This window comes from Orbicella faveolata, unplaced genomic scaffold (genome assembly GCF_042242905.1).
Source record: "Orbicella faveolata isolate gen_17 unplaced genomic scaffold, um_ofav_v1 contig_46, whole genome shotgun sequence".
NCBI classification, from domain to species: domain Eukaryota; kingdom Metazoa; phylum Cnidaria; class Anthozoa; order Scleractinia; family Merulinidae; genus Orbicella; species Orbicella faveolata.
The window spans coordinates 20,013,181-20,026,349 of NW_028301576.1; the positions used below are offsets into that span (position 1 = coordinate 20,013,181).

Sequence of the window (13,169 nt, forward strand, 5' to 3'; positions counted from 1 at the left end):
CATTTCGGGGAAATATCCCAGAATTTTTCCCAGTAAGCTCCTGTTGCGCATGAACCTTCGAAAGCGAAACTTTTCCTGTTTACAAAATACCAGTTATTGACATTCTAGGAACTGAAAATGTTTACGGCGCATGTGAAGTGGAAGCAATGTGCTAGCTAGTTCTTTGGTTTTCAAATCGGCGAGCGATCGAAGGTAAGTAAGCGAAATAATCTCTCGCTTTTTCCGCGCAGCTTTACCATTTGCCATAGTTATATTCAGTCACAAGCGTTTTGGTTTTAAGAAGGCGAACTTTTAGAACTCTTTGTGGATATTTCGGAAGTCAATTACCGACAATAGACTGGTGTCGACCGCTCTTGGTTTTGCAACGCGATTGCAACACAATTAGACCAAGATATAGAAGTAATAATTGCCTCAGTCTTGGATTGATACATTGTAATACACAAGGAAATCACGAGCACAGCATACCGCAATAGTATAGCTTAGATGTAGGGTACAAATATCTCGCCTTACACTGGTGCGTGGAAAAACTATTATAATTATATTCAGTGTTTCGCGTAAGTCGAATACATTAACTGTGCTCAGTTTCCTTTGCATTTCTTTTAGTTGAAAGCTTTGTAGTCGAAGTAGTAACTGTAATTCGTAAGATAATATTTTTTTCGTAAAAGTAGATATGACATAATATACGAGAAAAAGAGGTCGAGAAAATGACACAGGTCCACTCTTGTTGCGTCGAAGTGTTTTCCTCCGATCCTGCCAGCATCAGTCTTATTTAATACAGCATAAGCTTTTGTTACTTTACTTTTACGAATAAGACAGTGCTCTCCAGATCTTGGCCTTGATCAATAGAATGTGCAAATACCTTTTTAATTCCCAGAAAACTTCAAGTCAAGACAAATCTGTGACGTACGCCTCAACCGTCACGCTAGCGACCGGTCATGTGTCGTACCTGTCACGATATATAAATAGCTTCTGTTACCTATTCCCAGACTCTCCGCTCGGTTCTAAACAGTTGCTGACACAGTTCTACTTCGCAGACTAAGGGAGAACTGCTTGCTCAGTTTAATTTGCTTTTACAGCAGAGATACAGGTTTGTTCCAACTCTAAGATGTCTGAACAGTGTGCAGTTCCACTGTGTCTTCCAAACAACTGTAGATGGGATGAGCAGACTGGAGAATACAGCAAGACTAGCGGTGCCAGAGATAGCCTCTACGTGGTTGATGCAGCCATCGAAAGGCTCAGAAACACCAAAGGTAGCTTAAGCTAGGAATTCTGATGAATAGAGAGGACTTAGAGCACCGCAAATTTCAATTTCATTAACCGACATGATCCAGCCTCACACTGACCGCTAAAGCTATTGGAAAGTGAAATACTCGGGAAAATTAAAATAAAAATCACGACAGCATTTTAAAATGAGCGACTTACACTATTTTCTTTTGAATTAATCGAAATTCGTTTGTATTTTATCGAATTGCTGAGAACTACGATAAGAGTTCTAGAGTGTAATTATAGCGCGAGCGTTTCCCTGTTAGTGAACATCCAGTCGTGGAGGAATAATTAACCGTGTTGTTCCAAGCTTGGCTGCCCATTGCATATTCACGTTTACCATTTACATGGGAAAGCTAATTCGTTCACGGTTTGGGCAAATGGTACGCAAAAATCCCGAGGCGAAATTGCCAACGAGATTTGCCGAGTTCAAAGTCCATTTACCAAGATTTAATTGGAACCAGTAGAATTGAACTGCGTTGCCGAGAATGCAGGTAGAAATTTGGCAGAATGTCTGTAAAGCGAAATTGAGACTAGTAGATAAAAGCAAATAGTAAACAGTTTTTATGTTCATAAATACTGTATCCCGGTTAGGAATTTTGGACTGCCTTTCAAGACGTTTTGTTTCACTTAGGAATTTTCCATCCGGGCAAGTTAAAAGGGTTTCAGTTCAACATTAGCGTCCCCATAGGCCATATACATTTCCGACTTGCCTGTTGACTCTGTTTCAAAACGAGTCTTGGTGCAAAACTTTTCTTATGAATTAAATCAGTTTGATTTGCATGAAGATGAACTTACAGATGAAACGCATTTTCATAACAATAGTTTCACACGAAGACTCGTTTTCACACAGAGGTAAAGAACAACTCAGAAATGAGCTCTGATTGACGACGTTTCTTCGTTACTGCCTCAACCTTCTCATAATACACCCGTTTTGCTTCTCTGTCAGGTCCCGTATGTGTGGTGTCAATTGCTGGGCCTTGCCGAAAAGGCAAGTCGTACATCCTGAGTAAAGCATTTGATCAAGGAGAGGTGTTTCCTCTCGGGCATTTCCTGGACCCTGAGACCATGGGAATCTGGATGTGGATCGTACCCGAAAAGTTTAAGGTATGTTTCATCTTCACCAATCGCAAATCTTTTTTCCAAGTGGCACATAAGGCCTTTGCTGGAGACTGAAGTCCCAGGCAGGATATCTTGTTGGGTCATTGAAACTCACAAGCTTCACCATCACGGCAAGGTGCCAGCCTAAGGTGATGGGAGATACGAGAAAATACTTTTCTGATTTCATATTTTGGACTTTACAGGCAGATGAATAGGTGGGATATACCAGTCCTGAAAGGACTATAAAGTTGTAAGAGCTCGACTGAACCCTTGCTTTTATTTCTTAGGACGCCAGTGGACAGGAATTCACGGTGGTTTTATTGGACTCTGAAGGAATAGACGCTGTGTCAAGTGAAGGCTCTGACGATCACTGTATATTTACACTGACTATTCTACTGGCTTCAGTGTTGATTTACAACTCAGCTGGGGTACCAACCAGGACTGACCTTGAGGGACTTGAGTATCCTCAAGTAAAGGGTTTAAACGGAAGTCTAAATGGTCACGAAAATTCATTATGTAGTTAACATGTAGTTAATTTTACAATTAACACATCATGGTTGATAATGGTGTTGGTTGTGATAATGCCCGGAGGGGGGGGGGGGGGGAGGTACTCCCTTAATGGGCTCTGTAAGTATTTGCGAACCCAAAGGGTATGGATTTTTTGCCGTTTTGGTCAGAAATACTTAATCGATTTTGGCCATTCTGGTCTCAAAAAGGGTATTGTGTGTATATTTTTTAGAAGAAGCTACGTTTTCATCTTTATCTATAAGACCATCAACAATAGCCCATCAGAACCAGTCTGAACTATTGAAGTAATAATAGGGCAGGTCTGAAACAGGGTATTGCTTTAAGGGCCAGGTCTTAAATCGAGTATCGCATTATTCGTCAGGTCATAAATAGGGTAGGGAAAATAGAAGATTTTGGTCATAAAAAGGGTAAGGGTTTTGTGAAGCGGGCCGCACACAAACCCACCTAATTGGGGGGGGGGGGGGGGGGGGGATAATGAGGTCTCTGTCCCAGCGTGTACATTTCTGAACTTGTACGCAGTGACCTCGTTATTGTTTGTTTGTTTGTTCAGTGTTTGCAGTTTGCAAGACATCTAACTTCCTTGACTTCGAAAACAGCTTCATACTTAAACTTTCCCAGCGAATTCAGCTTCGTTCATCGGCCCAAATGGAGTCTTCCCAGGGAACCAGTCCGCAAGACGACGCCAATTATTTCCACAAAACCTTTCCATTCTTCATTTGGCTGTTACGAGATGTTGTGCTTGCTCTTCCAAAAGATTGCCCGAGCATAAAGGATTACTTTCTGACAAGGGTAGGTCTGGGACGGAGGCTGACTTGGCCTCAGACTGCCGGAATTTTCGGCGGGCCGTATCTCGAGTCCCCCTTCTCTAAAATCCTGTATCCACCCCACTAGGTCCCGTTTCTCGAAGGTCCCGAAAAGATTCCGCACCCGAAAAGCCGTGGCAAAATCTACAACCTTATGACTAAAGAGCTGTTTTATGCACATATTCTTAATATGAACAGAGGTTTCCTTCATGCAGGAAGTTTCAGGCGTATATACCTCTCTGTCTTTAAATACCAATTATGATAAAAATAAATAATTAAATAAAGGCAAGATAATTTATGATCAGTACCGCTATTTGGCCCTTGAGGCAACTAAGGCCCAGTGCACACGGCGCCGTAGAAATTTGAAAACGGTGTTTTCGCTCTCGAAACGCATCTAACGTTTCCCGTCCATACTGTACTGCGCGGGAGAAATTTAAAAACGTAACAATCACCGGTCATTTTGGATTTGTGCAACTTAGCATCTTTTTCGAAACCCGTTTTCAAACTGTCTTCCTTCCACACTAAAACTCAAACGCGGCGTTTTCAAATTCCAGTTTGAAAAGCGTTTTCGAAAAGCTCCGTTTCCATGACGGATTAGTGTGGGCGGTAGGCCTAACCGTAGAAATAAATCTGTGTTTTCAAATTTCTCCAGCCTAGTTTGGACGGGGCCTAAGGCAAGTAAGGCAGGTTTGTTCTATGCCTGCGGTATACTTAACAGCGATCAAGGACAGAATTATACGTTAATTCTAGACTGGCTAAATCGGTCATAGATCGTTCAAACAAATATGGCATTAACTACCAGCGTTTTATCACGAATGCCGTTCGATGATTTGCTGCGCTACTCACCAGTATTCTTGTTTACAAACTGGCGGCCGCTGCTTTACGTTTTCGAAGTGTCTGTGAAGAGGATTTAGATCTTATAGATTTATACTAAAACAATAAGATTATTCGCTCTAGATTTCTATGCGTGATAGTTGACGACGGCGCGGTAGAAATCTCGAGCTCATAATCTAATTGTTTAATATTATTTGTTCGTGTTAACGAAAACGTTTCTGTCACGTACAGGAATTGAACGGTGCGTTTCTTTGGGATAATGCGGATTAAGATCAGTGATCAGGGATCACTAGGATAATGGCTCGTCAAAAGAACTGATGAATCATTTCCCAGAGTAGATTCATTGGTTCCTTTGATACACCATGACCCGAGTCATCCTGGATCATTGATCCTGGTGCGGACCATCTCGAGAAAACGCACCCTTAGAGTAGTACAAGCCGCTGATTGTAACTTCTTAGGTACTCGGTACGGCGTGTTCGCATAGGATCCAAACAAAGATCGTTCCAGGATGTTTATTTTTAGCTTGTTGACCCAAATCAATTAATTCGAAGTTAAGTGGAATCTCTCATTTCCCTGAAAAACGTGCACCCGCTTCAATTAATATATTTTTATTTTATTTCTAGGTTTTCAATGCTACATCAGATTCCAAAGGTGACCAAGCCACTAAAGTAGCCGAGAGTATCTTGAACTTCTTTCCTGGTTTCGACGCTTTTAAGCTTCCTCCCCCGGCTTCGGACCCGGAAGTGGTATTAAACCTTAACAGAGAGGAAGTACAGCAAGATATCAACAAATCGTTTGTCCGGGGGGTGCAGGAATTCAAAGCGATGCTCAGGTCTAAATTAGCGCCTAAGCGCAGCTTTAATGATGGAGAGTATGTCACTGGTGAAGGTAATGGCTAAAAATTATTTGAATAAATAAATAAATGCTTCTACATTCCTATTTGTAAAGAATTGTACTCAGTTCTTACCAAGAGATTACCAAGGTTGGTAATCTCTTGGTTCTTACCGCATACAAAATCACAATTAGCTAATCAGAAGCCGTGTCTACTCTCCTGATATCCTGCGATATCAAGTCACTGACCTAATATGGCTCGGTTGGTCTTGCCATGGGTACACACTGCGTCTCGCCAAAATACGAACCATGGCTCGACCAATTCAAACTTGTCTGAAATGCCGCCGAAGTATACCAAAAATATACGATTCGGTGTAAATATTCAGATGCGGATGGTGCAGATTACAATTGCTGAAGTATGAGAATCATTGTTCACTGTCAAAAAACTAAGTTGGATTTTTGTTAGATCTTTGACGTCAATCTAAGGAAGGATTTTTCAAATTTTACGTTGCGCAAGGAATATGAAAAAAGTGAAAATCTTCACCATAGATCTTCACTAACTTTAAAGTTCCCAATGCATTGCCAATGCATTGCCGTTTGCAGTGCACTGCCTCGTCACATCAAGCGAATTTGGATTAATCAGAAGCACTGAAAAACATTCATTAGAAAGTGAAACACCGTTATCTTGACCTTTTATAAGCGTCTACAAACAGCAGTTAGGTCCGCGTGTGACAAAATCTACGTACGTGAAACGGGTGTCAAAGACAGTTTCTTTACTTGTCTACAATTCCCTTATACATCATGCATACGACAGATCTGTTATATCTACCAAGTTGCAGCGATGCGGTACCAAGCCAGGTCATATTATTTCAACTAAAACGTGACTGCCTTTTATTTATTTAATTACTGTACTCTCTTTCATCCAAGCACTTGCAGCCCTTATCAACATCTACGTTGCGGCCTTGAACACTCCTGGTACTGTGCCCAGTGTGCAGAGTGCTTGGGAGACGTTTGTCCACACAAAGTGCTCAGAGGCAAAAGTCGCCGCTTTGCAGGTGTATCAAAGCTACATGGAGTCACAGCTGGATGGTGTACTGCCTTGCGACAGTGACGAGATTCGCCTGGTCCAGCAGACTGCGATCGAAGAAAGCATGAGGTTGTTTCAGGGAGAAACCTTCGGAGTATCGGCAACAAGCAGTGAAAAATATTTGGACGAGCTCACGGTAAGAAAAAAAGGGAGAATAATTTTTAGCACTGTACAATTACATATCCACGCTTGAATATGTTACGAACGCGAGGAATGCGGGGTGGTCAGGGCTAAGTCAAGGTACATCTAGTTGCGCAAAATGGTCTTTTACTACCATTGTCAATAGGCTTATTTCGATATATTTAAATTCTAACTTGGTTCCAAGGCTTAGGAAATGAAACAAAAGAAATTACATCCAGGTTGGTGGTAGAATAATATTTGTGTGTGTGTGTATTGTTCTTGCATTGGAAGCCTCGAAGCCAAGTTAGAATTTTAGGTTATCGAAATTGGTCTGTCGACATGCACATGTCAATTTTTTCTTCTTTTCGACGGGGCTATCAATACCGATAAATGCTTTGGTACTTTAATTGTCTTGGAGCTTACTTTTAGCCACAACCCCTTGGGGGTATTTGATCGGAATACGCGGTCACGTGCAGCCACTACTGCTCCATCCGTAAAACCAGAGGCCGTCCTTTCTTTCTCTGCTGTTCTGCGCCAGGTGTCCCTCGGTCTACCACGTCGTCTCTTTCTCTACGGAGCCCACGTTAATGCCATATTGGGATGTTGGTTGGCATTCAGTCTGGCGATGGGGCCAGTGAACCAACAGTGCTGCTGGTATATTGTCTTGGAGCACATACTTATAATGAGAAGATATTAATGAACTTGATATAAGAAAACGACAAATCTATATAGTTTTCTGTCCTTGTTTTTGTTATTATTGTTTTAATGTAATAGTACTAAGCACGGAGTCAAACATTATAGCTGTGAATTGATCAAATTTCAACTGTTGGTCTGTGCGAGAAATGACGCGCTTTTTAACTGAAATACCGTATGAGATCCAGTTAATTCTACGAGTCTCTAATTTTGCGATTTTCGCGGGTTTTTTTTTCCCACGATTTGAAAAAAAAGTTCCCGCAAAATTAAAGTTCCCAGAAAAATTTTTTTCCGCAGAAATTTACTCTACTGGCGAAATTATAAATACAAAACTCACATGTAGATCGAGTCTTGTCGATGCCATTTATTTAATGCCCCGTGCACACGTATCCGGATATTTTTGAATCCGTAGCTTTTTCTTTCCGGACTCAAAAATTTCCCCGTCCACACATAGCGTATTCAAATCGAATTCGCCTGTCCACACGCATGCGATGGTATCAGGATTCACTTAAGAGAAACTAGACCTACACGTTGTGCCACCATATTGGTTTATTGTTCGGTAAGAGACTGGACACGATTTTGCTACGTCATCGGATTCGAAAATACCCGGATTCACCGCCCACACGTTATCGGATTCGTTGTGGATTTTTTTTTCCACTCTGGAGAGCGGATTAAGAAGTATCCGGATACGCTGCCGAATTTGCCAGATGCGTGTGGACGGAAGCCGTATTCGGAAAGAAAAAGTTGCGGGTTCAAAAATATCCGGAAACGTGTGGACGACGCCTAAAACATCTCGTTAAATAAAACGATGAAACTGCCCATGGCAAACTACAGGTGTAGCTGCTAAAAAGTTTAAAGAAAAGGATCGTCTGAAGGTACTATCAGCCATACTGGGGCGAGGCGTAGTTGTGATAGAGTGAGTGATTACCGTGTAGTGTAATTGAAAAAAACGCTGAAAATGTTGTATTTAAAATACACGCCACAATCTGAAAACAGCCAAAATTGATACCCAGCTCGAAACGCCAGTTTTTCACATTCGCGAAAATTAGTTCCCACAAAATACAAAAATCGCCCATCCGCAGAATTAAACTGCCCCGAAAATTTAGTGCCACACGGTAGCCGAGACCTGAGAATTGCAAAACCTCGGCTAAGAGTGTCAAAATGCGTTTTGTGGATTGAAGTTGAGCTGAAATAGCTGAGTAATCAATGATATGATAATTTAACCGATTTGTGAGATTACAGCTCGTCCAACCATATCCTCATAATTGAGTTTATAAAGTTGCGCGCTGGCCAAAATATTTCAGGCAGTATAGTTATTTAATTGAAAGGAAATTAAAAGTTCAGTGCAGGTTTTATGTAATATATCAAACCCGAAAGACCGTGTTTGATCACATTTCCAAACACCGAGAAGAGAGTTGAAAATAGGACGCGCAGTGGAGTATTTTTCCCGAACTTCGAGGTGTTTGGAAATGTGGTCAGACACTGTCTTGAGCCTTTGATATATCTTCTCGATCAAAACTAGTACTAGAACAAGGAGAAAACGGAGAAATAAAATCGTGAAAATCGATGCTAATTAAGATCTGATATCCAAACACCGTCACCGTCTTGATTTCATTTGTTTAAACTTGATGAATGTTTAATGAGTTTGAGAAGTAATAATGTTGTATTATAGAGTCAACATATGGTGTGTACACTTACATTAATCTTAGTAAAGCCAACAAAAATAATTGTCAACCAACACAGATAACAACTGTTTATTTCCGTAGGAGTGTATGGAAAGTGGTTTGAAACGATGGCAGCAAGAAAACAATCGATTGACCAAGGAAGGCTGCTACAGGTTGCTTCGAGGTCTCAAAGAGCAGCAACTGGATCCCATTCTAACACTGCTTAGTAGCAAAGATGGAGCCTCAGTGACCTTTGCTCAAATCATCGGAGGTTACTCAGCAATTGAACAAGGCTTTAAGCGCGACGCTAAGGGCGCCAAGGATGTGTGTGCTCAAGTGTTCTACGAGTTCCATCCGGTACGTTTATCCTGAGAATGTATACATACCCTTTACTAACCGAGTTCGAGGGCCGTACTGTAAGTTACGGACCGAGTTTTTTCCCCATCGATTTATGGCTCACGCGCGAAGCGCGCAGGCCATAAATCAAAGGGGGAAAAATCGAGGATCCGTAACTTACAGTACGGACCGAGAAGACGAGGTTAGTAAGATATTTATTATATCTCTACTGTGTGTCTGACGCGTTCGGGAACGATTTCTATTCACGCGGAACGGCTTCAAATTTCTGAAGTACCTCGCAAGCAAAACAGGTCAATTTGAGATCGTTGTTAAGTGACTCTTAAGTCGTTAGCTGGTTTTAATACACAATTTCAGAAGTAAAAGAAAGTTTTACTTGCTATAAAAGTTAAGAACACTTGGCGATGAATCACGAAACATTTTGGCAACAAAAACAGATTAAATTTTAGCGGGCCGTTGAGTACATTACGGCCCGCTAAATTAGCCAATCAAAATGTGCGTGCTCACTGAGAAATATAATAATGAGCTGTAGATCTGAAATCAAGTCTTCAATTTTGCCCCTTTCAACAATCGGCACTTAAAAGAATAAAGTAGACTGGGAAACTAAGATCGTCAAGCCATGCATTGCATTAGCGCCAGGTAGATGTATTTCGGTGGAGTTCTCATCAGTCCATATAGCGCTCAGTGTTATTTTTCTTGCGATAGCCTCTGACTCTTGTAATTCCTTTAAAAGTTTTGACTTTGCAAACATTCGGTGTAAAAGTTCTCGGCTATGTGGTATTCTTTTACATAAGACCAAACCTCTTTTTTCCCCGCTGAACATGTCAGTGGCTGCTGTTCTTGTAAATGTTGTTTTGTTCTCGTATTGTTCATTTACTTTTGTTGCTACCCTTTTTGCTTCTCAATCATTAATTTGTGTTCTAAAAAAAGTTGCTGTCCTACCATTCATTCATTCAATATCTGATTATTCCTTATGGCATGCATTGCAGGAAATGCAGGCAGAGATGGAGAAGCACATGGCTCACTTGCAACAGCTTAAAGACTTTGACGAGACTCTGGCTCTGGAGAGAGAAGAAAAGGCTCGTCAAGAGCAGGAAAGGCGACGAATGGAGGTAAAAACAAAGCTAAGTAAATCGGTGTCGTTTATACATAATCGGAGGTTGAACCCGTTTTCGGTGTGTTAGGTAATTTCTGTCAAAATTATCTGACAACAGATTATCATCAGTTAATCAACCTTGAAAACTACTTGGGGTTCCAATTGAAAGTTATATAAGTACATCCTCTCTAAAACAAAAAAGTCAGGTTAATCACATGACCACATTGTTCAAAACATGAGTCCTTTTGTGATCAATTTGGGGAATCTAACCAAAGCAAAATCGAAAACGTCAGGAATGCCGCAAAATGTGGATTTTAGGTTTTTATGTTGAGGAAATAAAAAGAAAATAAACAATAATTGAACAAAAAGTTGATTAGGTAGTTTACCAATGTCAGGGTGCGTTCGGAAAACTAACAGTTCAAGCACCAATTCTTCATCGAAGAAAATAACATTTTTTGTCACCCATTCCTTGTTTTAGTAAACGGCTTAATATTTAACAATTAACTCGTATCAGACCGATTCAAATAAAGTGAAGGAGTTCATCGAAGATATTAGTGTCAGTAAACACCCCCGAGGGCAAACACTGGGTTTGATGTGAGATGACATCACAATTGCGAATAAGTGGTTTCTATACAGTACCAAAGTGGTACTTGCCACCTGCACTGCGATAGTAACTACTGATAACTAAAAACTAATTTTCTGCGTTTCGATGACCTCAGGAAGAGAATGCTCGTCTGGAGGAGGAGCGGCGCACTAAAGAGAAGGAGGTATGTTGTTCTCTCAATTGCTACCCTCTAAATTTATTATTATTATTATTTATTTATTTATTTATTAAAGTTTCTCCGATCTCGTTTGATCGTCCAGTTACTGTCTGAGACGATAGTGAATGTCATCTGAGCGTACTTCCTGCTTGTATAAATCATTCCAGCTGGAATGGAACCAGAAAATAACTACCCCCTCCCCTTCCCTAGTGTTTCAGGTGCCATCATGTCCTAGCATATTGCAATGTGGGAATGGAAAGTATTATCTTGTAGAGCTATGGGGAAGCTATTATTGTGTGAAATTCAGCGGCTTCCAAAGGTCTGGATGACTAAGTTACTAATGAAATTATGGCTCTTGAAAAGCATAAATGTTGTCAGCTACACCGCAGCGGAAAAGGGGGACTACATTATCTGGATGCATTTGATGTGTGTTTTCCATGTGATATCGCTTGTGTCATCGATTTCAGGACGGGGCGGTGCTTGAATAATTCTAAAGGACTAAGATGATTTTGAGGGGAACCAAATTTAAAAAGAAAAAACAAAAAGAAATTGTATATCATGCTATTTTCAGATGGAGCTATTGAAGGCCAAACAAGAAGAAGACAGACAACGCTTGGAAGAGCAGTTTAGAGCGGACATGGAAGCTCAGAGGGTACAAATGCAGAACATGATGACAGCAAACATGGACGAGCTGCGAAAAGACAGGGAAGCCATTGTGGAGCAGAACCAAACACTGAAGCAGACAATGGATCAGATGCGCCAAGCAATGGACCAGAGAAATGCTCAGATCACGGAGCTGCAGAAGCAAATCACTGTCCTCAAGTCTCGGCCCCCTCCTCCACCGCCAGCTGGTGGTGGTGGATGTATGATTCTGTGAACTGAAGCAAATAAGTACACGTTCACACTGAGTGGAACTTACACTGACGGGCGTGGCAAAAGGAAAAAAGCAGTTGCAACTTTATACTATAAACAGTACAATTTTAAGTTAAATTATTTAATCGATTGTTGGGAGGAAAACCTTAATTGGCCCCTTAACTGTCAATTTTAGAGAAGTAGGTTTACATTGATAGAGAATCAAGATATACTTAGATAATTCGAATTGAACTAGTTGTAGGTAATATCCCCCCCGGGGGGAGCTCCCATATAAAAAGGACGGGGGTGCTCGTCGGAGATTTTGAAAAGAACCCCTAAGAGGTAGCAAGATCCTGTTTTGTGGGCGTGGCTTGAATCTTTTTTTTTTTTTTTTGACCCCTGAGAGATACCAGTTCTAAACGACACATTATCCCTAAAAGGTACCGCAGAAGCTCTCATTGTGGACCTTTTGAGGCTAAGCACCCCAAGAGGTACCAAACCCGGTTGTTTAACCTCTAAAAGGTACGGCGAACACCCCCGTCCTTTTTATTTGAGAGTCCCTTCCCCGCCCCCCCCCCCCCCCCAGCGGGGTAATATTGCGTATAGACTTGCATTACCTTAAGCAAAAAGGGGGATATCAACTACACGACGTAGTCCTGCTTGTGGTTGTAACTGTCACGTTAATTATACTATTTCTGAGCCAGACCCAGAAATAATCGGCTTATACTGGCAATGCTAGCTTATCGATGTGTGACTTAATACACGTGATTGTAAGAAAAATTTAATTTGATTTAATTTAGACAAAATATGTTTTTAGCAAAATAATACTAGACAAAACTGTTTGTTGCATTAAAAGTGAATAAAGAGGTGTTTGATGCGGAAACTTGTGAAAGAGGAGAGGAATGCAAACTCTAGGAATGATAAGCCAATTACAGTACATTTAAATTCTAACATCACATGGCAGCGAGGCTTACAGGACTAAGACAAAAGATTTTCTTTCGTGCGTCAACCTCACTGTGATTTTTTTTGTTTTAGTCTGTGTGCGTAAATTTAAATGCATCGAAAATGGCCTGTGACAAATTCATGTTTAATCACCGCTAAATATCAATCTCTAGTCGCTGACTGCTCGAGCCTCGGGTCCTCTGATTCCATCGCTAACGAAATTACCTCGTTGTCAGTCAG

General features: G+C 41.0%; 1 protein-coding gene across 2 annotated transcripts; it reads left to right on the forward strand.

Annotated features, from left to right (window-relative positions):
• Positions 1–48: 48 nt before the first annotated feature.
• On the forward strand, positions 49–12,870 carry LOC110046540 (guanylate-binding protein 7-like). 2 transcript variants are annotated; one of them, XM_020752235.2, is made up of 11 exons: positions 49–192; positions 1,077–1,250; positions 2,213–2,370; positions 2,652–2,824; positions 3,489–3,681; positions 5,153–5,417; positions 6,288–6,583; positions 9,027–9,281; positions 10,268–10,390; positions 11,094–11,141; positions 11,707–12,870. In XM_020752235.2, the coding sequence occupies exons 2-11, from the start codon at positions 1,106–1,108 to the stop codon at positions 12,010–12,012; spliced, it is 1,962 nt and encodes a 653-aa protein (XP_020607894.1). In that variant the 5' UTR covers positions 49–192; positions 1,077–1,105; the 3' UTR covers positions 12,013–12,870. The 2 variants fall into 2 exon arrangements, with proteins under 2 accessions (XP_020607894.1, XP_089134897.1); XM_089278771.1 differs by having other exon boundaries at positions 100–192; positions 1,080–1,250.
• The last annotated feature ends 299 nt before the right edge of the window (positions 12,871–13,169 follow it).

Coding starts and splice junctions, on each gene's coding strand:
- LOC110046540 (XM_020752235.2), top strand. CDS start 1,106: ATGTCTGAACAGTGTGCAGTTCCACTGTGTCTTCCAAACAACTGTAGA. Junction 1,251..2,212: donor AAGGCTCAGAAACACCAAAG/GTAGCTTAAGCT, acceptor CTTCTCTGTCAG/GTCCCGTATGTGTGGTGTCA. Junction 2,825..3,488: donor ACTGACCTTGAGGGACTTGA/GTATCCTCAAGT, acceptor CTTCGAAAACAG/CTTCATACTTAAACTTTCCC.